The 24,330-nt window shown below is 40.0% G+C and overlaps 1 protein-coding gene across 1 annotated transcript; it reads left to right on the top strand.

Moving 5' to 3' along the window:
- Positions 1–100: 100 nt before the first annotated feature.
- Positions 101–24,241, top strand: cacna1s (calcium voltage-gated channel subunit alpha1 S). Its single transcript, XM_005801419.2, has 45 exons — positions 101–547; positions 1,723–1,828; positions 4,073–4,212; positions 4,400–4,533; positions 6,501–6,653; positions 6,740–6,945; positions 7,036–7,139; positions 7,232–7,377; positions 8,074–8,155; positions 8,244–8,404; positions 8,489–8,714; positions 8,791–8,998; positions 9,085–9,205; positions 9,307–9,421; positions 9,675–9,774; positions 9,856–9,925; positions 10,482–10,614; positions 10,704–10,833; positions 10,931–10,990; positions 11,257–11,363; positions 11,476–11,563; positions 12,925–13,032; positions 13,161–13,213; positions 13,293–13,439; positions 13,563–13,764; positions 14,350–14,508; positions 15,446–15,556; positions 15,630–15,713; positions 16,285–16,332; positions 17,726–17,752; positions 17,830–17,955; positions 18,039–18,104; positions 18,212–18,303; positions 18,387–18,546; positions 18,675–18,802; positions 18,902–18,998; positions 20,087–20,189; positions 20,290–20,391; positions 20,468–20,601; positions 20,694–20,819; positions 21,504–21,712; positions 21,802–21,866; positions 22,220–22,266; positions 22,357–22,431; positions 22,911–24,241. The coding sequence occupies exons 1-45, from the start codon at positions 363–365 to the stop codon at positions 23,214–23,216; spliced, it is 5,550 nt and encodes a 1,849-aa protein (XP_005801476.2). The 5' UTR covers positions 101–362; the 3' UTR covers positions 23,217–24,241.
- The last annotated feature ends 89 nt before the right edge of the window (positions 24,242–24,330 follow it).

Below are 24,330 nucleotides of genomic sequence, written 5' to 3'. Positions count from 1 at the left end.
CTTCTGACCCTCCCAACTATCCCCAAGCATGGCCTGCCAGTGCTTTACGGTCTAAATTTAAACATGCTGCAGGGCCACCTGCTCCTCCAGCCACTCTGGGCCTCTTTTATTTTTCTCCACAGCGGTGAGCTTTTTCTGTCCAGGGCCCTTGGCTTGGAGGAGAAGTCCGTGGCTCTGAGACGAAGTTAGAGGGGAGAGAAGAGGGCGGCAGCGGCGGGGGGGAACCCGCGCACATGAAAGGCTACTCTGGAGGCCTTCACTGAGGAAGATCTGCACTGAGCCAGAGTTTGGGATTTTACATCAACCCCTGATTTTATTTTAGTGGATTTTGTGGAAAGGTTGTGTACGGTGAAGGCGTCAAGATGGCGACCAACGCGGATGCGGCCAAGCCGGTCATCATGAACGAGGAGGAACTGAAGAAGAAGCAGAGAGAGAAGCTGAAGCGGCTTCAGGCCACAGGTGGAAACCCTCGACCTGCCAGGACCCTCTTCCTCTTCTCCCTCAAAAACCCTTTCCGAAAGGCCTGCATCAACATTGTGGAGTGGAAGTATCCTTTGTAGACTGAAATATAAAGCCCTTAACACATTCATTAGGTTATACAGTTATCACGTCACATTTCCACCAGGGAATTGAATCAAGTTACTTTTAAATCTGTAATCCGGTGATCACGACATTATGAAGACTTCTGTAACGACTGTGGTTCAATATTTGTAAGCCTCTGATTTTCTGTTGGAGCCAGTTCATCCCAATCTGTCCCCATCTGGCACATAAAAGCAATCAGCTTCCTAATTAATTAGCTGAATGCCTTCAATTCTGCTGGTTTATGTGGAAAAATGACTGAAATACAGGACGTCTGGCGAGATTTGGGAACCAAACGCAGGCTGCTTTCATTATTCAGCTTTGATTTTATACATTCTTATTCAGAATAACAGCAAAATATCATTGTTTATGTGATTGTAGCACTGGTTATATGTCAGAAAATATTTATTTTACACCAGAAAAAAAAATCTAAGATTAGAATATCACATCAGATCATTAAAAACACACCTTTTAACAGAAATGTGGGTTTAATTATAAGTATGTTAAATACTTGTTTAAAAGCTATTTTCAAAAGATACTTTTAATCTGACAGGCGAAAGCCATTTTAGCGCATATTCTGGTTTGTTGAACATGACTGTAGTTCATAAGATTGTGAATATTATAGGAATATTATAAAATCAACTTTTTACATGCCTTGTTTATGGTCGGCTGTTTACTGTTGAGTGTAATGCAACAGGACAGATTCTATAAAAGGGGCAAATTAATAAGAACAAAGCATTTAGCTTTTATATACATTGACTTGTGTAGATATAAACGTCTTACAGTCTGACTGTAAACATTTTTTCCCTGACGAACAGGCCCCGGTTTAAATGGTCTGTCATATTCTTGGGCTCTGCAGCTGTTCCTCCACATCACAGAAAGACATGATGCTGACCAGGCAGGGGAATTTTGTCGTAGAGCCCCCTATGGATGAGAATGAAGCATCACACCAGACAGGATTACATTCACTCCCAACAGCTCTGCCAGAGCGGATTTAAGGCCAGAGATCACTGCATCTCATCTGTTTGAAATGCTTTGTAACACTATACAGATGTATCACAAAAAAACAGACCATTACTCACACATAACGAAAGTTATCTTTAAACTCATGCATTGTTATGATCCTGAGTCTTCCTCACCCAGAACCTTTGAAATCATCATCCTGTTAACCATCTTTGCCAACTGTGTGGCTCTGGCTGTGTTCCTGCCCATGCCTGAAGAAGACAGCAACAACACCAACGAGAACTTGGTAAGCAGAACAAAGAACCTTTAAACGAGGAACAAGCCATGAACATTTGTCAGCGTTTTAGTTATACTTGAACCTGTGTTTCTGCCAAGTCAATGACTTTGCTGCCTGATGAAGCAGATTGCTATAGATGTGTGTTGATTTGCTGGACAGTATGATGCTAAATGACTAAGGGCTTCAGCTGCTTTTTGGTATGAGAGCCACGCTACCAGATACAACTCAGTTCTTTATTTGGCGTCCCATCTGCGTTTGTCCAGGGTCAATGAACAAAAGTGCTCTTTGTTCATCCTTGCACGATCTTATTATTTGTAGTTCTGATCACTGGCTTGTGAAGCAGTCAGTGCAAAAGCATACCAATAAATATGATGAACAGAAACTACACATATTTTGACAGTTTATAAAGTGTGCATATTTTCAATGCAGCCTAGACCAAAAGACTGCTTTTCAGTCTTTAACATTACATAACTTAATTTTTTTTAAACAATTTTTACTGGTTTTTACTGTATAAAAAACAGTATACTCTCACGACTATAGAGTATAGTTTGAGACAGATAATCTGTGAAAATATTGAGCTCCTCTGTGCCCACCTCTGTGATTGACAATTGTCTTAGCACTGTCAATCACACTCAGGAACACGGTGCTCAAACTCGTCCCCTGGCTTTCTCCTAGGCAACTCCTACTTCCCCACAGTGGAACCTGCAGTGAAGGCGCAGGCTAGTTAGATGACGGCAAATAAACATTTTTTCCTGTAATGGAAATTTTAATGGAGTTGTTTCTCTGCCATTAGCACATTGAGCAGCATGTACACAAGTATGATTGACAGCAAAAAGAATTTCCTTCTGACTGTGATTGGTTGTTTCTGACTAAGTGGTGTATTTCTGCAAATGGCAATAGGACCACAGGATAGAGGCAGATGAGCTCATTTTTTTCACAGATTATCTCATGTTATGCTGTTATGACATAGTGACAGTTTTAACAAATATGTAAAAAAGTTTTACATATTTATATAAAAAAATTTATTTTAGCTCCACAGATGAGTGTTTTTTTACTGTGGTGAGGCTGTGGGTCATACTAACTAAACAGAGGTTACAAAGTTGAAGCATTCTAAAAAAAAATTACAGAATGATTGAAAGTGCAAAGGATGCACAGAAATTGTAAATGATAAAAAGAATGTCTTGATGGATTATTTTAAAGCAACATCTCTATTTGAAAACAATTTTTAAAATGGATTTACAAAGCTCCATAGTGTTTCAGTCGGTAGCACTGTTGTCTTGCAGCAAGAAGATCTTGGGTACAATTCCAGGCCTGGGGTCTTTCAGCATGGTGTTTGCATGTTCCCCCTGTGCAAATTGAACATATATGTTGAATATGTTTAAATTTTTCTTAGAATTCTTTTTTTAAGCAGTTTTTTCTGGACTCCGTCTTTGAGACTTGCATTGTGCTTATATGAAGTAGAAGGCACCTGACACCTGCCTTCCTACATGAAATGAATACATTCTTCATAAACACGTCAGTCTTGTTGACATACAATCATTTTACCTATTTTTAGTCCAATCCTGTTTGTTTGCCTGAATTGCTGTGACCTGCCTCCTGTCACAGCTTTCCTACTCCTCACTGTCATTCTTTAGACGGGAGAAAAATAAGAAGATATGATTCACCCCCCTGCTGCTGTCAGAAGTAGGTCGAGTGAGATCGAGTCCAGAAATGTTTTCTCACGTAACCCAACACAGAAACACTAAAAAGTCGCAGCACTGAAACAAACGCAGACGTTCAGCTGACCACGTTTAGAAATGTGTGACGTTTAGGAATTCGGCACAAGAATGTTACTAAATGTTTTGTTTCTGCCGAGTCGCAGCTCGGTGCTGACGCCTGAATCTGACTGAATGTAACAACAAACCATGGGGGATTTACACCACAAGTCAAATAAATCCTTGATTTATAATGCCTGATTTGCTTTTTTATGAAGTCATGATACTTGAGGAAAACCAAGCTGCTCTGTTAGATGTCATAAATCCCCTCCTGCCTTCGGTTTACATCAGTCCACGGTTAAATGTGTGTACAGGCTAAGAAACACAGAATATTATTTTAGTGAAAAACTCAGATAAAACCTTAAGACATAACAACAAATACAAGTCTTTTTTAGGTTTTAAGTTCCGAGTCTTTAATATATTATTTATGTTCTATTAAGAGAATTTTATGTGATAACTAGACTGTTTCAATTTGTCTGATTTGTTTGTCTTATTGCAGGAAAGTCTGGAGTACATCTTCCTTATCATCTTCACGTTCGAGTGCTTCATGAAGATCATAGCGTATGGGCTGGTGTTCCATGAAGGGGCCTATTTAAGGAACTGTTGGAACATATTGGACTTTGTCATCGTTTTCATGGGGTAAGACGAGCTCTGTGCAGCAGCTAGATATGTCTTTTACCAAAGAGCCTTTCCCCTTACTTTTACGCAGTAAGTTAAAGATACAATTATTTGTTCTCTGAATTCTTTCTTTGTGATGCTTATTTTGTTCTAATATAACAGACTTGATGTTTTAAATGTTTATAGTTTTTGTTATCTTCTCCTGCAGACTCTTCACCTTTTGCTTGGATACCATAAATATGATTGCAGGAGTGGAGAAGGAAAAGGGTGGGGGGTTTGACATGAAGGCTCTGAGAGCGTTCAGAGTACTGCGGCCCCTTCGACTTGTTTCAGGAGTACCTAGTAAGAGCCCGTGGAAACTGGATGTTTACAATGTATAAAAACACGGCCCATTTTCACTGTTTCCTGTTTTTGTTCAGCGAGGATTTGCAAAATCATTATTATTCCCAACATTTCTGAGATAATATTAGAGAAGCTTGTAATTTTTTTCTTCAAATTCATAAGTTTGCGCACACTTGATAGGCCTTTAAATTATTTTGGAACGCCCAAATGATGATGTTTTAACTTTTTAAGTTTTTTGTCAGGTTAACTAAAAATATCAACAAACAAATGAATGCCCAGCCGTCATGCTGTTGTTGAAGGAGATGGTTTTATGTCTCAAACATCAGTGTGTTTTGGTGGAAAATTTAGTTATCTAAGAAGAAATACAGAAAAATCTTGTGAAGATGCAGGCCAGTTTTGCTTATTCACGGAGCAGAGCTGGAAAGGTGTGTGTGAACAAAGAGACTTACAAACCTGATTCAGGAATGGGCCCAAGTTCTTGGAAACTATTGCAAGAAGCTTGAGGAAAAATGTCCTGAATTCTAACTTAAAAAATAAAATATATGGATGCTTCTAAATTTGAAAGGAGTTTTTTTAGAAAGTGCCCCTCTCATTATTCTGGCAGTTCAGTGTCTGCACATTGTTTTTATAGACAATGGATGTAAATATGTAGTTTCAATTAAATATCTGACACTCTTGAGAGAGAGATTTGCAGAAGTGCTTGACTAACCTGGTTCCTCTTTATCACTCATTTAGATAATTCAGTCGATACTTTCAATGTGGTTCAAGTTAATTGTGTGCAGACAAACGCTACAACAAACGTTGTTCTCCTATTAAATAAAATTAGCACTTTCTTTAAAAAGTCTTGCTACTTTAACCTATTTAAAAGCTACTGAATACTTGTGCCAGTGCCACCACATTGGAACAAGTATACAGGATTAGTGTTTCATTTGTTTGCAGCACAGCTCTCCCTAGACAGCTTAGGGAATCCAAGCAGATTGCAGAGCAGCTCAAATGACATAGACACACAATACACAGTAGCAGCCAAACGTCTCTCTTTCACTGTGAAACATATTTGTGAGATCAACAACATATCATGCACAACTTTCTATGCAGCTTTGCTAGCTGCACACTTGACATTGAGTTGCGGCTATGAGAAAATTGGCTGTGCAAATTGCAGTCGTGTGTCTCAGTGGAGCTGCAGCAGACATTAAGTCCCAGACAGTACAAAGACATGTTCTATCAGCTGATTCTGGACGTCTATGTTTTTGAATCACAATATCAGTCAAACAAGAAGTTGGAATACTTTTGCGAAAACGATTCTTGACCATTTTGTGTGTTGTCCTTATCGTACCATCCTAGAATTTATCCATGCAGCTGGATATATTACCAAAATGCAGAGCATGAATATGTGGCTCTTGAATTATCCAAACTTTACATACAAGCATCCATCCATCCATCCATTTTCTAACACCTTTGTCCCTAGTGGGGTCAGGAAGGGTGCTGGTGCCTATCTCCAGCTAACATTCTGGGCGAGACGCGGGGTTCACCCTGGACAGGTCGCCAGTCTGTTGCAGGGCAACACAGAGACAGACAGAACAAACAACCATGCACACTCACACACTCACACCTAGGGAGAATTTAGAGAGACCAATTAACCTGACAGTCGTGTTTTATGGGACTGTGGGAGGAAGCCGGAGTACCTGGAGAGTATGGATTTTACATGCAAACTCTGTACAGAAAGACCTCGGACCGGGAATCGAACCCAGGACCTTCTTGCTGCAAGGCAACAGTGCTACCAACTGTACCACTGTGCAGCTCTACATACAAGCAATAATTTGCAATTGCAACATTGTAAATACTGATATTATGATGATGAGTGCAAACAAATATATTGCCCAGTTTTACTTTGGAGTACTGGTAATAAATGTTGGCTCTGTTTCCGGACACTTCACTGATCTCTTGTTTGGTTATACTTTCACTCTCAGGCCTTCAGGTGGTGATGAACTCCATCCTCAAAGCCATGCTGCCTCTGCTGCACATTGCCCTGCTGGTGTTCTTACTGGTCACCATCTACGCCATTATGGGACTGGAGTTGTTCAAATGCAAAATGCATAAGACCTGTTACTACACTGGCACAAGTATTCAACGAAGGACACATTTAACCACATTACCCACAAGTCCGACATCAGCGTCCCATACTGATGCCTCTTTCTTTCATCCACAGACATCTATGCAACAGCAGAAGGTGAGCTGCCTGCTCCGTGTGCTCAGGCTGGAAACGGACGCCGCTGCACGATCAATAGTTCAGAGTGCAGGCCTAACTGGGAAGGTCCCAACAACGGCATCACTCACTTCGATAATATTGGCTTCGCAATGCTGACAGTTTACCAGTGCATCACCATGGAGGGATGGACCAAAGTCCTTTACTGGGTCAGTAACCTACAGCAGCATTCATGACTTTGCACGTTAAACGAGTTGTGACCTGTCTATGTTGACTGACAGTCTTGAGTTGTCTCTCAGGTGAATGATGCTATCGGAAACGAATGGCCCTGGCTCTATTTCGTTCCTCTCATCTTGCTGGGCTCCTTCTTTGTGCTTAATCTTGTCCTGGGTGTTCTTAGTGGGTAAGGCAGCTGTTGTGTTATTTCTACTCACACTTGTGCTTGTACTGCTTCATCGGATAAATTAACACTTTCTTTACCCCTTTACTACCCAGAGAGTTTACCAAAGAGCGAGAGAAGGCCAGGTCACGAGGAGAGTATCAGAAGTTGAGGGAGCGTCAGCAGCTGGATGAAGACCTCCATGGCTACATGGAGTGGATCACTCATGCTGAAGTCCTTGATGCTGACAGAGAAGGCAAAGGTGAGCTCTCTGAACCACAGAGAGTGCCTTTCAGAATATGTCTCTTGACGCTTTCCAAATTTAGTTAAGTACAACCAGGGTTTAATGTATTTTACAGGGAGCTTGTGTAGATATATAAGCTCTTAGTAAAATATAACAAAAAGTAGTCTATCACTGAAAAGAAGTAATGATGTCTATTTTTTCGACATTTTTTACAAACGGAGACTGAAAACACAAAAATTATACTTATCTCCCTTTACTGGAATCCTATTAAGCCCACCTGAGTGTAGTTTAATATTAGTTTAAACAAATCAGTATTTTGAAGCTCTTAGATGTCTATTAGTGGTTGTTAAACAAAGAAACTGCATCATAAAGGGACCGATGAACACATACAGTGCATCTGGAAGGTTCCAAGGAGTTTGCCAAAAGGAAGCTGAACGACTCTCAGACTAAGAGAAACAAACATCTGGACTAATTGATACAAATATGAAAACTCATGTTTGGAGGAAACCAGGCACAGCTCCTCAAGAGGCCAATACCACTGAAGGTTTGGCAATAATCCATGGCAAGCCTTTCAGATTTTAATTTCTAAATATTTCTGAAAACTAGCCTTCACTTCATTGTGATGTGCTGCTTTGCCTTGATTTATCATATGAAAATCAACTTTCTCAAAAGTTTGCTGTTTTGAGACTCCTCAAACTTGTGACTATTTTTTAGGCCTTCTGCCTCTTACCAGTGGAGACTCTGACACAGACAGCCTGTATGACTTGGAAGGAAAGAGTCGTATCATCTACTATTAGTGAGTCTCTTACTTTATAAATGTACCACCTCTGGCATGGTGTTTTTATGGCTGTTTGGCTATGATGACGGATTATTTTCATGTTTAGCCGGCTGGGCCTTCGCTGGAATCGTTTCTTCAGGATGAAGTGTCTGATTTATGTGAAAACCAAGAGCTTTTATTGGGCTGTGATGTTCCTCGTATTCCTCAACACGCTGACCATAGCCACAGAGTACCACCGACAGCCTGACTCCCTGACGTCTCTGCAAGGTTAGTAATTCATTTTGTGTTTTCTTCAGATTTATTGCAAACATCTCAGTCTTAAAGTCTTTCTCTCTTCTTTTATCTCTGCAGATGTAGCGAGCCGAATCCTGCTGGTGCTGTTTGTCTTTGAGATGCTGGTGAAGATGTACGCTCTGGGACCCAGAGCCTACTTCATGTCGCTGTTTAACCGTTTCGACTTCTTCGTCGTGCTCTGCGGCATTCTGGAGATGATCATGTTGTCTGTAGGAGCCGTGGCTCCTCTGGGGTTCTCCGTGCTCAGGTGTATTCGGCTACTGAGGATTTTCAAAGTCACAAAGTAGGTCTATCTTCTTTTAACGCCATTGCCCTGCAGGTTGGAACCGTACTCTGCCATCTCTAAACTGCTTTTGTAGGTACTGGACCTCTCTAAGTAACCTGGTGGCCTCTCTCCTCAACTCCGTTCGCTCCATTGCTTCTCTGCTCCTCCTTCTCTTCCTCTTTATTGTCATCTTCTCACTCCTGGGAATGCAGGTGTTTGGAGGGAAGTTCAACTTTGATTACAACCGTCCCAGGCGCAGTAACTTTGACAACTTTCCTCAGGCCTTGATTAGTGTATTTCAGGTAAGGCTCATTAGGATGTCATTATTTAAAGCATCTCCAATGCAACATAACGACATTTATTACTTTTTAATTATTTTTTTTCTTAGATCCTTACAGGAGAGGAATGGACCAACATCATGTACAATGGTATAATGGCATATGGAGGGCCTGAGATTCCTGGGATTCTAGTTTCCATCTATTTCATTATCCTTTTCGTCTGTGGAAACTGTATCCTTTATGTCACACAAAAATATTATCTTCATCTTAAAACATCAAATTACACCAATTAAGGTTTTTTTTATTTGTCTTCCTGAGCTTGTTGCGACCAGATATCCTCCTCAATGTATTCTTGGCCATTGCGGTGGACAACCTGGCAGAGGCTGAGAGTCTGACTTCGGCTCAGAAGGAAAAGGCAGAAGAGAAGATGAGAAAGAAGCTGCTAAGGTGAATAACAGCAAACTTTTGTTGTCATTGTGTGACAACAAAAGTCACACAATGACAACAATAAGTTCTCATTGTGTTATACTGACTTATTGAAATGCTGGTATTCTATCCAATAAATTGGATCTCAAGTTTATTTCCCCATTACTTTGTGGTGGAAGGGAAGCTAAAAAGTTTGAAGAAACTGGGACAGAGTTGCCGGTGTGTCTGCACATTGCTATTGTTTATTCACTTTGCCTTTCATTTTCCCCCGTAGGTCCAAAATGCCTGAAAAGACTGATGAGGAGAGGGAGAGGATAGCAAAGAAACTGGCTGAGCAGAGGGCCAAAATGGAGGGAATGCCCACTACAGCCAAAGTTTGTATTCTCTCTGGTGTCATATTACACAATAGGGAGTACAAATATGTTTAGTTAACATTTATCTTTTTTTTTTCTCAGCTCAAAATCGATGAATTTGAGTCAAATGTCAATGAAGTGAAGGATCCATTTCCACCTGCTGATTTCCCAGGTTAAACAAAAAATGCTGAGGATTCTCTTTGACTCAAAGATTTTTCTGGTTGTTATACAACCTGGAATGCTGATGGGAGAAATTTACATATGTTTATTATCCCAGCTCTTAGTTGTACTGTAAGCTTAGCAACCCCAGCTATTTCCTGTTTTCTGGTGAAATGTTTGGGAGGTCCTGGTAAAGATTTTTAGCCACTGATACTGATTACATGTATAGAAGAGGTCTGACACTTAATTAAAATAATAATTTCATTAATCGTACATGGTCTATCTGATCCAGCCTTACTGTGCTGCTCCAATACAGGGATAACTAACACATCTTGCTCCTGCTGATAGTTTTAATGTGGCACATTTTGCTGACCTGCTATACATTAGCACTAACTTGTTTAGTCTGTTTTGACATAAGATTATAAGCTATTTTAAGAGAGCGTCATGTAGATGTGTGTAAAAACATTTTTAGAAAACCTTGTTTCCCTGCCTCACAAACTTAACACTTTGCCTTGAATGCTGTAAAATTAACTTCCTAAAGTTTCAGCTGCAACATAAATATGTCGTAGGTGATGATGAAGAGGAAGAACCTGAAATCCCAATCAGTCCTCGGCCCCGACCAATGGCCGATCTGCAGCTCAAGGAAGAAGCCGTTCCTTTGCCAGAAGCTAGCTCCTTTTTTATATTTGGTCCTCAGAACAAGTATGATGATTCAACCTGCTCCTAAGATTCATGTAGCATTCTGTTAAATTTTGCAGTTCGATATCTTTAATTTTCTACTTGGTATCCAGGTTCCGTAAGCTGTGTTACAAGATCATCAACGCTTCGTCCTTCACCAACCTCATCCTCCTCTTCATCCTGCTCTCGTCCATCTCGCTGGCAGCTGAAGATCCCATCGATCCAAAATCCTATAGAAACCAGGTGACATGCAGGCCTAATGCAAAGTTCTGGACCGTAGTTACAGGATAATGAAGGTGGCGAATGACTGACAGCTGTTATTCTTTATGCCTTTTCTCAGATCTTAGCCTACGCTGATATTGTCTTCACAACTGTTTTCACCATTGAGATTGTGCTGAAGGTAGATCCAAGATTTAAACTGTCATATGAAATCAATAACACAAGTGAGCCACTGTCTTATTAAAAAAAGCTAACATAACAATATCCTACATTTCAGTCAGATGCAATGTGAAATTGATCCAAAGATTACAATAATAGCCAATAATTATTCTTAAGGAGGAAAATTGTCTAAAAAAGGCACAATATATGTTTTTAAAGCATAAACACATAAAAAATGCAAATTTGATTCAGCACTGCTGTGTGTAACTGCACTGTTCTCTGTGGCAGATGACTGTGTATGGTGCGTTCATGCACGAAGGCTCTTTTTGTCGTAACTCGTTCAACATCCTGGATCTGATTGTGGTCACAGTGTCACTCCTGTCTATGGGAATGGAGTGAGTTTACATTTAACAATCACTCAGTTAGGAAGATAAACTAAGTGATTGCTTGCAGCCGTTTATAATCCTAAAACCAGTGAGAATGTTCTTATTTGTGTGTCATTTGCAGGTCCAGCGCCATCTCTGTGGTGAAGATTCTTAGGGTGTTGAGGGTGCTGAGGCCTCTCAGAGCCATCAACAGAGCAAAAGGTTTAAAGGTAAATAAAGTAGTGACACTTAAAGGTAACAATGCTCCACTGCAAGTGAAATAACTTCAATATCTCAGACAACATGCACCCTTTGGTAGTTTTCTCAGTCATTCAAGACTTTTCTGAAGTTTCATGAGATGAATACAAGAGAACATAAAACAGTAAGAGGACTTGAGTGATGGAAAACAAATACATCATCAATTTTACAACTTAAACTATCCAGAGATCTTAGAACCATTTACACTGACTGCCACTGCTTGTGACAAAAAAACTTAAATTATTGCAGCATTCAGCTGCACCAATTGTGTTTCTCTGATGCGTATGAGGCAACAACGCTCCTTTTTTTGCCCAATGAATGTATCACCAGAACATTTAATACAAGTGAGCCATGCCATTGTTGGCTAAAAGCTAAAAGTCACAAATAAAAGTCACAAATTTCTATGCAATTAATTTATTGTTCACTCATAAGGATTTTACTAAAAAATCCAACTCCAGTTAGTTTTCTCAACACGTCGTCTTTTCACAAAAAGTCACATAAGTAGTCTTTTAAAGGGAAATCAAATAAACGATTTATAATCAATATTTACGCTCATGCACAGGAAAAAGTTGCAGCTGTTACTAATAACTGTGACGTAATATGCAGTTGAAAAAGTTTGAGAGAGTGGTTTACTACAGCAAATGTTTAGTAATGACTGAGGCGTCACAAAAAGCAAAAACTTTGCAAAAACATCGTCCAACTTTATGCTCACAAACAATACCTAGGGTTGCCCCAGTTGGCTCGATACTGATTCCATTAGAGCTTGTAGTAATGTTTTGTGTCCTCTATTTTTTGTGTGTGTGTGTGTGTGTGTGTGTGTGTGTGTGTGTGTTTGTGTGTGTGTGTGTGTGTGTGTGTGTGTGTGTGTGTGTGTGTGTGTGTGTGTGTGTGTGTGTGTGTGTGTGTGTGTGCGCGTGTGTGCGTGTGCGTGTGTATGTGTGTGTGTGTGTGTGTGTGTGTGTGTTTTTGCCAAGATTTTTTTTTCATGAAACTGGGACAAAATTACTTTTGAGAGCTTTTTGGAGGGGTATAAGGGAAAATGTGTTCTTTCCTTTTGTTTACTCTCACTAACCCTTAACCCACTTTTCTTCTTTGAATCTTTATGGTTTATGCTTACTCTATTCTTTTCTGTGTTGCCAAAAAAGCAGCCACGCAACAGTTTGTTATGTTGGGTATGGGTTTTATTTTGCCAAGAAAACAATCAGCATTTTCTTTAAAGCAATACACAAACCCTGCATATAGCATTTTCCCTATAAAGTTAATTAACTATTTTACTGTCATTTTAAGTTATTCTCAGGATTTATTGTTTTTTCCCCTTCTTCTTTTTTTACAGCATGTGGTCCAATGTGTGTTTGTGGCCATCAAGACAATTGGCAACATTGTCCTGGTCACCATGCTGCTGAATTTCATGTTTGCCTGCATTGGAGTGCAGCTCTTCAAGGTAGTTTATTTTAAAATAGTGCTTACTTGGTAAGCTTCAGTGAAGGCCACATTTCTAAATTGGTCTACAGTAATATGAAAGCCTCGCTACTTGAAGATTAAATTAGTTACTCATCTCTTCCCTTCCAGGGCAAATTCTACAGCTGCACAGACCCGACCAAAGTGACTGCAGAGGAATGCAAGTAAGGCAAACAACACTGACTTACCATAGACTTGATTTATCTGAGCTGTAATGTTACCACTGTCTTTTCACATTCATAGGGGATATTACTTGAAGCACATGGAGAACTCCCTGCAAGACACAGTTCTGGCGAAAAGACAGTGGATAAACAGTGACTTTAACTTTGACAACGTGCTCAATGGGATGCTGGCTCTTTTCACCGTCTCAACGTTTGAGGGCTGGCCCAAGTGAGCTCAGGATATATTTTGATTTAAAAAACAGTGTCATTGTTTTGGTGATTTGTTGGTCAGTGAATTAAATTAACTGACTGTCTCTTACCTTTGTCCCGTTCCTTTTTTTCCTTTTATCAGGCTTCTTTACAGAGCCATAGACTCAGCAGAAGAAGACATGGGTCCAGTCTATAACAACCGTGTGGACGTGTCCATCTTCTTCATTATCTACATCATTCTCATTGCCTTCTTCATGATGAACATCTTTGTGGGCTTTGTCATCGTCACCTTTCAGGAGCAGGGAGAGCAGGAGTACAAGAACTGCGAGCTCGACAAAAACCAGGTATGCTGGTTTGAGGTTTTTTTGCCGGTTTTACAGAGTCAGAAAGATGACAATGCCTTGCATAAGTACTGGAATTTTATCTGACAGAACATCACAATAGACATGCATATTCTGCAAAACATAGCATTTTGAAAGTTCAACAAAAAGCTACTTTTTGTCTCATCTTATCAGAGGACTTCTTCTTTTGCTGTATCTCCTTCATTATCAATGGGAAACTTAAAATTCCTTCTGTCCTTTTGCTTTCTTTTTTAACTTTTTTGTTCCACATTTATACTTGGATAAATTACACACAGGTGGGTTGACTTCTGAAGGCAGTTGGTTAAACTGGATTTTTTTAGGGGTATCGGAATAAATGGGACTGAATATCAAATGCACTGCACACTTTTCGAATTTTTGTCAAAAATCTTGGTATTCATGTATCATTTGTCTTCCACATCACAATTATGCACCACTTTGTGTTGGTGTTTTACATAAAATTCAAGTAAGATGCATATAAACTGGTGGTTGTAATCTGTAACTCAGGTGTGGACTCACAGATTATTTAATCTTCGACACTCACTTCCTGTCTGTCCTGTCCCCCCTCAGCGTCAGTGTGTGCAGTACGCTCTGAAGGCTCGCCCTCTTCGGTGCTACATCCCAAAAAACCCGTACCAATACAGAGTGTGGTACATCGTCACCTCATGCTACTTTGAGTACCTCATGTTCTTCCTAATTATGCTGAACACATTGTGCTTAGGGATGCAGGTGAGTTAGAGTGTTTCACATGGTCTTTGTGTCCCAGAATCGCAGAGCTTGGTTTTTAATTAACTTCTGTTCTGCCCAAACTTAAATACCCACAATGTCATTCAAAATACTGCTCAATATTATTATTACAAATTGTAGATTTTGCTCGATTTGATGACAATGTAAGCTTTAAACATACGCAATGTATTGCATTGAAATCTTCAACTGTGGCACTCATGTTTTAGTAGCTTTGTTGCGTTTGTTCAGATTTGTTCTTTTTATTGACTTACGTTTTTGTTCCTCATTTTTTTGGCTGAGACGTTGCATGTTCTGACAATTATTTCCTCTAGTTTTGGATGCTTTGTGACTTGAAGGATTTTCTCTCTTGCTTGTTTTACTTTTGGACAGTGGCAAAAAGATATTGTTTTTACAACTGAGAGCGTCTTGTTAGGATCTCAAAAAATGTCTGAACTTTGACCCCAGTTTGCAGAGGAGTGTAGATGGAGGCTTTATAGATCCTCTTTGGCAGAGGAGGACCAAAGAGCAGAGAGAGAAACCCAGACTCCAAATCTCGTTGTTCTCCTGCAGCAATAATTAATGTCTACTATGTGTGATATTGTGACCTCCCTAAAATAATGGCCTAAGTAATTTTTTGCCCAAAGTTTTTTTTTTTTTTTTCTGATTAATCTTTTAGCAAGAAAGAGGTAGTGACTATTTTACCAAAATTACTTTTGGAAAAGAAAAAAAATGACTCAGGTGATTACTTTAGGAAGGTGACGATATGCTACAAAAGTCCTCCTCATGCTGCCTTGAAATTTTGTCAATCAGATTTACTGTATGTGTATTTCTGCCACACTGTCATAAATGTTTGAATTGTCACACGTTTTGCATCTTCCAGAATCTGATCTTTTGAATTAATTTCTAATTAAATTAAGTGATTTTCCTCCCATTCAAACAGCACTGCAACCAGTCGAATTATGTTACCAAGCTGTCAGACACTCTGAACCTGATCTTTACTGTGCTCTTCACTGTGGAGATGATACTTAAGCTCATGGCCTTCAAAGTCAGGGTGAGTACTCTAATGTGTCCTGTTCTTATAAAGAGATTTCCAGTACTGATCCGTATGATTCATCTCTCTGCAGGGCTACTTTGGAGATCCCTGGAACGTCTTTGATTTCATAATAGTCATCGGTAGCGTTGTTGACGTCATCCTGAGTGAAGTTGATGTGAGTATATGAGACATACCAGCACATATATTTCATGGCAAACTTAAAGAACTCTACGTTTTTCAGGTTGTTGTTGCAGGTGCTATTGTTGAAGTCCCTGGCGTTCTCAGCCTACAGTTTGATTTGAGAGATTGAGTTTATTTGTTGATCTGAGGTTTTTGATGTTTTGCCTATATCACATTGCTTTGTTTCTAGAGCTTCTTTGTACTGATTCACTTCCATCACAGCAGCACAATCATTTTTGCTATCACTCATTTCACTCTTGATAAAGATTGCACACATAGTGTATGTTCTCTGAACATCTAAAAAGAACACAACTCCAGTTAGGAAATGAATTAATTAAATGTTTTGCCGCAGCAGAATTGTGTCAATTTTTGTCTTTTTGTTGCACCTCCAACTATGATTGCACTGTGCTGTCCTTGTTTGATGCACAAACTGGCCACAAATTCCCCCATTTTTTTTTTTTTTTTGCAAATTTCTCCAGTTACTTTTCATCGTTCTATCCACATGCCCCATCACTCCTCTCTCTGTCCTTCATCCCCCTCACTCCTCATATGTCTATCCTCCACAGGCCGCCCTGGACTCCAGTGGAGGACTGTACTGTCTTCATGGCTGTGCTGTAAATATCTGCACCGCTGCATGAGCCTTGCTGTGTGAGCACTCTGCTGCGTTCTCAACTAAAACTCTCTTTCACCTTCACACTCTCTCTTCACTCTGACGAGTCGCTGCTTTAGTTGTGTATGTTGATGTAAAAGTGTAAATGTGAGACAAACCTCATTCAGCCTCATATATTCAGCAGCAAGTTAGTTTTTACAATTTGCATCAACAAGTTAAGAGCTCATAACTGCTTGACTGGTAGAACAAATATGCTATTTTATTGATGCAAATTGTATTGATTTGTTTCATTTTGCATGGGTTACAAGTTTAAATCCACCAAATTACAATATATGATATTAATTAAAGTTGGTGAATTAACAATGTTACCTTCCTTAAAAGTTGTGAATCTACAGTTACCAGGTCGGCTATTGATGTCGTAGTCTTGCAAAAATATTCATAACCACTGAACTCTTCCATAATTTGTCTTGCTACAACCATAAAGCTCAAGTGTATTTTAGGAAGATTAGATGAGATGCATCAAAACATAGTAGGGTACAATTGCAAAGTAAAACAAATTTGAAACACAATTTTCATTAATAAAAATTAAAAAATTGTGGAGCATGTTGTAAAAGCACATTTTGTAGCAGCTTTGCACATCAAGAAACTTTTGTGATATAGTTCAAGCTCAGTCAGGTTAAGCAGAGACCATTTTGTTAGACTTGCTACTGGTTTTTGCTTGGATTTAGATCTGGTATTTGACTGGGTCACTCTCATGTAGGAATATAGTTTGAGTTGATCCATCCCCTGGTAGCTCTGGTTGTATATTTTAAGTTGTTTTCCTGCTGATTGATGACGGTGGACCTCAGTCTCAAATCTTTAACAGTCTGTTACATGTCTTTTTTTTTCCCAGAACTGCCCTGTATCACTTGAGTCATCCCTCTTTCAACTCTATCTATCAATAGAGTGTCCCCACCTGAGCTGTGGATTTCTGAAGCCCCTCCAGAGTTATCATGAGCCTCTTGGCTGCTTCTCTGATTAGTGCTGTCTTTGAGCAGCTGGTTAGTTTAGGTGGACATCATTACTTTAACTTTTCAGCTGACCAGGGTTTTGTGGGATGCTTTAATCTGTGAGATCTTCCCAGAACAGCTGTACTACTACTTTTATTTAATTCCAAACAAGGGGACTCCTATGAATAAAGTAACTTTTAAAGATAATTAATTGCCCTGGATTTTCTTCAGGGGTATCTCTCTGAATTGGGGCTAAACAAGGACAACCAGAGATGAAATCCCCAAAAAAGTACACTGAACTTTGTGATTACAAAAGGACAATGTGTGAAAAAGTTACAGAGTTGTAGATACTTTTGCGAGGAAATGTATTAAATGAGGACTGATTTATGCACAACTTCCTCTTTTCAGGAGACAGATCCTATGGAAGAAATTGCGGTAAGTCAGTATCTCCTCATTTAAAAGCCACTTTTTTGTGGTTTTCCTCTACGAAGCAGCTGTTCTCTTGTCCACAGGCTTCTGAAAACGCCTCGGTCTCCATCACATTCTTCCGACTCTTCCGTGTTATGCGTTTAGTCAAGCTGCTGAACCGTTCGGAGGGCATCCGTAACCTGCTCTGGACCTTCATCAAGTCTTTCCAGGTTTAGTCCTCATCATCTCATTTTATCATCATTTCATTTCCATTTGCCACAGTGTTTCTGACCCGTCTGTTTTCTGTCTTCAGGCTCTCCCTCATGTAGCTCTCCTCATTGTGATGCTCTTTTTCATTTATGCTGTGATCGGAATGCAGGTACAGCTGTCAGTGTTAATTCTGCTAAAGACAAAACTTTGTTATTATGTATCTGGTTCAGGGGGGCAACACTATGTGAATTTAATTTGCATGGCAACAACCTACAGATCTTTGGAAAGGTAGCCTTAGTGGACGGCACCCAAATCTACCGCAACAACAACTTCCAGACATTCCCTCAGGCCGTTCTGATGTTATTCCGGTGAGTACCTTCTCCAAAATGTGTTTCTGATATTTAAAGCCTGAGCCAATGTCTCACTGTTCAAAGTGTGTTTATGTATCCAGATGTGCGACTGGTGAGGCTTGGCAGGATGTCATGATGGCTTCGATGTACGGGAAGAGGTGTGACCCCAAATCTGACTTCCTGCCAGGAGAAGAGAACACCTGCGGGTCCAACTTTGCTGTCTTTTACTTCCTCAGCTTCTACTGTCTCTGTGCCTTCCTGGTCAGAAACAGCTTCGTCTTTAACGCCCTTCCTTTCTTTAACCATTCTTACTTAAGCAAAAACCACAATATAAAAGTGAAAATAGAAGTGGCTGTAGACACAGTTATCTGTTTTCCATCCTAATCCAGATCCTCAATCTGTTTGTTGCTGTCATCATGGACAACTTTGACTATCTCACCCGTGATTGGTCTCTTCTTGGTCCACACCATCTGGACGAGTTCAAGAAAATCTGGGCAGAATACGACCCCGAGGCCACGTGAGTCTGGATACTATTGAAACTTTCACGTTTCATATTTATCTATGTAAAATAAAAATTATACATTAGTAGGAAATAAAATGTCTCTCTTACCTAAAGAGGGAGAATCAAACATCTGGATGTGGTGACGCTGCTGCGACGGATCCAGCCTCCTCTTGGCTTCGGCAAGTTCTGTCCACATCGCGCTGCGTGCAAGGTACACTCATCCAGAAACCTGTGCTAAATGCAACAGTTTACAGTTTAAGCCTAACCTTTTATTTGAGGTTAGTTACATAATGCAACCTCAATGATTGGTGAAAACAAGAATTAGGAGCACAACTTTGAATTTATTGCTGTTTTTGCGTCAACCCCACAGGATCAATATGAAACACTACTAATATCTGATGAAATGTTGGAAAGCTATTAATAATCTTCCAGTATATTTACACCTGGATGTTTTGACCACTTCTTTTTTGTTAGTACAGTACCAACTTTTAAGGATAGTCAATACATCTTGTGTAGACAAGGGGTTTGAGCAATTTGTCTTGATTATGATTAGCCTCATTTGTCCGCACCAAAACCAGATTTATTTTATTTTTGGGATCCTGCTGAAAAACCTAGTTTTATCCAGGTTTTAGGTGAAGCTGAAAATCCCGACCTTTGTCTTCATTATTATGAGCACAGATGCACTAGTACCACTGGTAGCAAATCGGCCATCGTGATGCTCCCACCGCCATGCTCAACAGTTGATACTGTGGTCTTAGTTTGAACGTCTTTCCTTGACTTCTCCAAATATATTTGTAGTCAAAGTAAGGAAACAAGTCATTCCCTGTCTCATTTGATCATAACTCATTTCACCTGAAAACATTTGTCTTGCGTTCCTTGGTCGGCCCCCTCTCAGTGCATAATGATGTTAAATTGCTACACTATGGACACTAATGTTTGAGCAACTGGAGGCTCAAACTGATGTTCGGTTGTTCTTGAACATCCAAGTTTCTTTCAGGGCACTGGTTTGGGTTGAAACTTTGACACAGCCGGACCTGCACTCTAATCACTCATCAAATATGGTTTTAGAAGAGATAAGGTGCCCGCAAACTTGACCCCTATGTATGTGGATTAAAAGAGTTTCACATAAAGTCAAAGCTGTGCATCAAATTAAAATGTTTAAAAATCTACTCTGGAAAGTGAATTGCTCAAATTCATAACTGGAAGCTCCAAACAGAATGAATTATCCCCCCCCCGATGAGTTCTTGTAAACAAAAATGTAAAACAGAACAAAACTGATTCTCGTTCTTCTGTCTGCAGCGTTTGGTTGGGATGAACATGCCTCTCAACAGCGATGGCACCGTCACGTTCAACGCCACCTTGTTTGCTCTGGTCAGAACGGCACTGAAAATCAAAACTGAAGGTGCGGCACATCAACAACCTGTTCAGGTTATAACAAGAAGAAATTCACTCCTTCAAATATCACCTGTTACTGTGTTTTCTTGCTCAAACACTTTTTACAGGAAACTTTGAGCAGGCCAATGAGGAGCTTAGAGCGATTATAAAGAAAATCTGGAAACGCACCAGTATGAAACTGCTGGACCAGGTCATCCCCCCTATAGGAGGTTAGTCTGTGGACGCAAATAGATGCTTTACGAAAAAATCCCCAACTTCTCACATAGACAGACCTGTGATCTACAGATGACGAGGTGACTGTGGGGAAATTCTACGCAACATTTCTGCTCCAAGACCATTTCCGAAAGTTTCTGAAACGCCAGGAGGAGTATTACGGCTACCGTCCATCAAAGAAGAGCGCCTCGGGTCCAGAGATTCAGGTTGCTTGAAGAGATTTTATTAACTTTCTATCTTCATAAACATGGGAAGGATCTTACTTTCAGTTTCTTGCCACTTTCTCTTAATTTTCTAGGCGGGTTTGAGGAGCATAGAGGAAGAAGCAGCTCCAGAGATGCACAGGGCAATTTCAGGAGACTTGCAGAATGAGGAAGAAATGGACAGAGCGATGGACGAAGCTGCAGAAGAAACCATTTATCAGGTAGGAAACCCATTTCCCAACAGAGCACAGCGATTGCCAACATGTAAGCCTGCGTGTGTTGGTTGCTGTTTTACATTTTCCAACTTAAGTTAAGAAATCGGCAACACTTCATTTGAAGGGGTGTGCTGCATAAGACTGACATTACACTGTCAGTGTAGTGTTACATCATAAATATAACACAACACCTGTCATGAACATGAAGGAGTCTTCGTGAATATTTATGACTGTTGATTTGAAGTGTTATTCGTAAATAGTGACACTTTTAATGCAAGTTTTAATGCAACTTTGCATAACAATGTATAGTTACCAAGTAATGCTAAGTTCTAATGTACTTTTAATGCAACTTTTAATGTATATTTGCAAGGAAAGTGTCATTATTTACTGAGAGACACTTAATGACAACATTCATGAAGGCTTGTTCATGTTTATGTCATGACACTTCATGACAACAGTCGTAAACATTCACAAAGACTCCTTTATGTTCATGACAGGTGTTGTGTTATGTTTATGACATAACACTACACTGACAGTGTAATGTCAGTCTTATGCACAGCCCTTCAAATAAAGTGTTACCAGAAATCTTTCTGATTGAGATGTTATGATATTTGTGGCATTCACATTCTGTAAATCCGTGGGACCTGTGCATCTCATCACTTTACCTGCTTTTGCGATCGGTATCTCCAGCGTTCTCATGGTCTGTTCGGCAACCGAGTCGAATCCTTCTCTGCCGAGGCCACCGACGCTCAGAACTCCCAGATGACCCATCAGCGGCCCCTCCAGTTCTCAGAGAGCCAGTCTGAGTCTCCCCCCAACTCCTCTGCCCTGGCGCCCAGCGCAGACTTTTTCCCCACAACAGCACCAAAAAGCAACACAAACAACAACGCCTTCGCAGAGTGAGTAGCAAGCAACACGCACTCCCATCCGGCTGGATGTGTGTGATAAAAGCTTTTGTGTCTGATTGGTTTTAATGTTTATGTTTCAGATTTTTCTTTGACAGAGAAGCCAGTCCAGATGAGTTCTATAATCCCTCTGAGGACGAAGAACCAGGTACGACAGAGGACATAAGACACCTAGAGACATGTCTGCACACCCTTCACATACAGCGCTGTGCTCCTGAGTTTTTTTCCCATTTTGTCACAATGCAAACGCACACTTTATTGTATTGCATCAATAAAATATAACAGACCAAAAGAAATTAGTACATCCTTTTGAAGTGGAGGAACATGATTCCTAAACCTTATAAAATCCCGAAAGGAGGAGGTGCTTTTGTATTCAGCCCCCCTGTACTCTGCAACACTTGGAAAGAAAAATACAGCCTGCATAAATGTGAAAGATAAAATATAGCTAATGACAAGTAAACCCTAAAAAATGGGCATTTCAACATTTTTTTCATTTTCCAGACCCAAGACACTCCTGGAACTTCACAGTAAAAACAAACAAAACACAGGTATCTTTTTCCTAAACTCATACGTGATATTGTGACATTTGTGATGTGAACAGAGTATAAATTTCATATATGATTACATGTCTTATGCAGTTCCCTTATGAGCCTGAGTGGATGGAGAGTCGGAGTCGGAGCTCAAAGACTGCAGCCGATCAGCTTGTCCAGGAGGTAATGAGGGAAACTCATTCACTTTAATCTTTACCACTTCTGTAACGGATCAATATTTTTGGTCACGATTTAGGTTTGGTTTTAAAATGTTTAGGAACCAAAGCCTAAAGTCTAATATGCAGGAAAGAGAGTTGGATCTTCTATGTTATTTGCACAACAATGTGTATAAGTAAGGGTTGGACCAATCCTCCTACCACCCCTAATTACAAACGTAATTCCAAATTTTTTAGTCATTTTTATTTAAAAGTTTCCTTTTACTTACCAATTATTTTCTAGTTTATGCTCATTTATAACATAAGCTCCCAATAAAATACATTAAAGTTTGTGGTTGCTATCAAATGGATTTTGAGACACGTGTCCCCTGAAATGTTCATAACATTTTGAAATTTTAAAATTTGACTTTTATAAAAAAACAAAAAAAAAACAAGTTGAATTTTTTCCAATATGAATAAAATAACAACTCGCTTTTTTCCCCTCAGGCCCTTGAAATGGGCGGTCTGGCCTCCTTGTCCAAAGATCCTGGTTTTGTCTCCGTAACTAAGAAGGAGATGGCCGACGCCATGCATATCCCCCTTTCAGAGATGGAGGGCGTGGCGAGGGGCATCCTCAGTGAACGCTCCGACAGCATCCCCTCTGTCAAAAAACGACGTCCCGTCCCTGTACCTCCACCCGTCCCTGCTGGAGGAGGACAAAAACCCAGCCAGCCGGAGCCGGCTGTCAGAAAGAAGAGACGTCCGGTTCCCACAGTTCCTAGCCGAAGGAAACAGAATGACTCCGAAGTTTAGGTGTGTGTTGAGTTTATGTGGATAAAGTGACTTCAGCTCGTTCAAGTTGTAAAACCAAGCTTGTTGCCCCTTTGACAATCTGTATCTGTTAGCCTGACTCCAGGTCAAACAGCAGGTTGGGGAAATTGGGTACACCGAGACATCTTTCAGATGTATGACTAATAAAAACAGAAAAAAATGACTTAAAGTAAGCTGATTGATACACTTCTTTTACCTTATCATTTACTGAGGATATCCATTCCACAGGTGGGACAGCTGAGTGAATAAGGAAAGTGTCTTACTGTAGCCTCACTGAAGGGGGCAGTGATAGTGAGCGAGGCTCAGTGTAAACTAAACAAATGGCAGCAGCCTTTTTTTGTGCTGCAGTTGATAAGATGGTGGGAAAGTACTGTGGTAAGTGGAAACAGCTAGCTTTGTCTTCCTATCAGAAATCAAAGTATTTAAAAGGTAGGAGCTTCAAACTGACTTTGTGATTGAAATTTCAGCAGGTTTTCTGTTTAAAACTGTCCTTAGTTTATTGTAGCAATGATTATCCTACATTCTAGCTGTAATAAACTGTTTGCTTTATAATCAATATAGTAAAAAGTCACTGTACAGTTATGGGTTGTATGTTTGTCCCTTAGATTAGATTTGATCCCTGAAGGGTTTTCAGCATACCTGGAGTATGGTTGAGTATTTCTGCTTTAGCTTGAAACTTCAGAGCCACATTTTTATTCACATCAGTGTGGACTTTTGCACTTGATTCATGTTTTGTGCTCAAATTCAGTCTTCCCAGAGGACTTTTCTATTTTTTGTCATATTGTCCTCCGATGTGCCTGCGTTTAACTGTCACACATCGAGTTTTAACGTTAGTGTAAAGTATTTTCAGCTTTACTCTCCCTTTACTTTGGATTCTGTACAATAAAGTGTGATATGTTTTCACTGTTACACCCTCATAAAAAAAAAAAACCCATCTAATCCAATATGTCGGTCTGTATGAGCATTGTTTTGTCCCTGGATACAAATAAAGAGCCCTAACATGTGGATGCTTGGTTGCCGTCTCTGGAGGAGGGGTGTTAAAATGTCTTCTTCTTAAACTGAAAACAAAGCCCGAGTTTAAAACAGAACGGCAGCT

The sequence above is a fragment of the Xiphophorus maculatus genome, chromosome 1, assembly GCF_002775205.1.
Source record: "Xiphophorus maculatus strain JP 163 A chromosome 1, X_maculatus-5.0-male, whole genome shotgun sequence".
Classification (NCBI taxonomy): Eukaryota; Metazoa; Chordata; class Actinopteri; order Cyprinodontiformes; family Poeciliidae; genus Xiphophorus; species Xiphophorus maculatus.
This window is presented reverse-complemented; position numbering and strand designations above follow the sequence as displayed.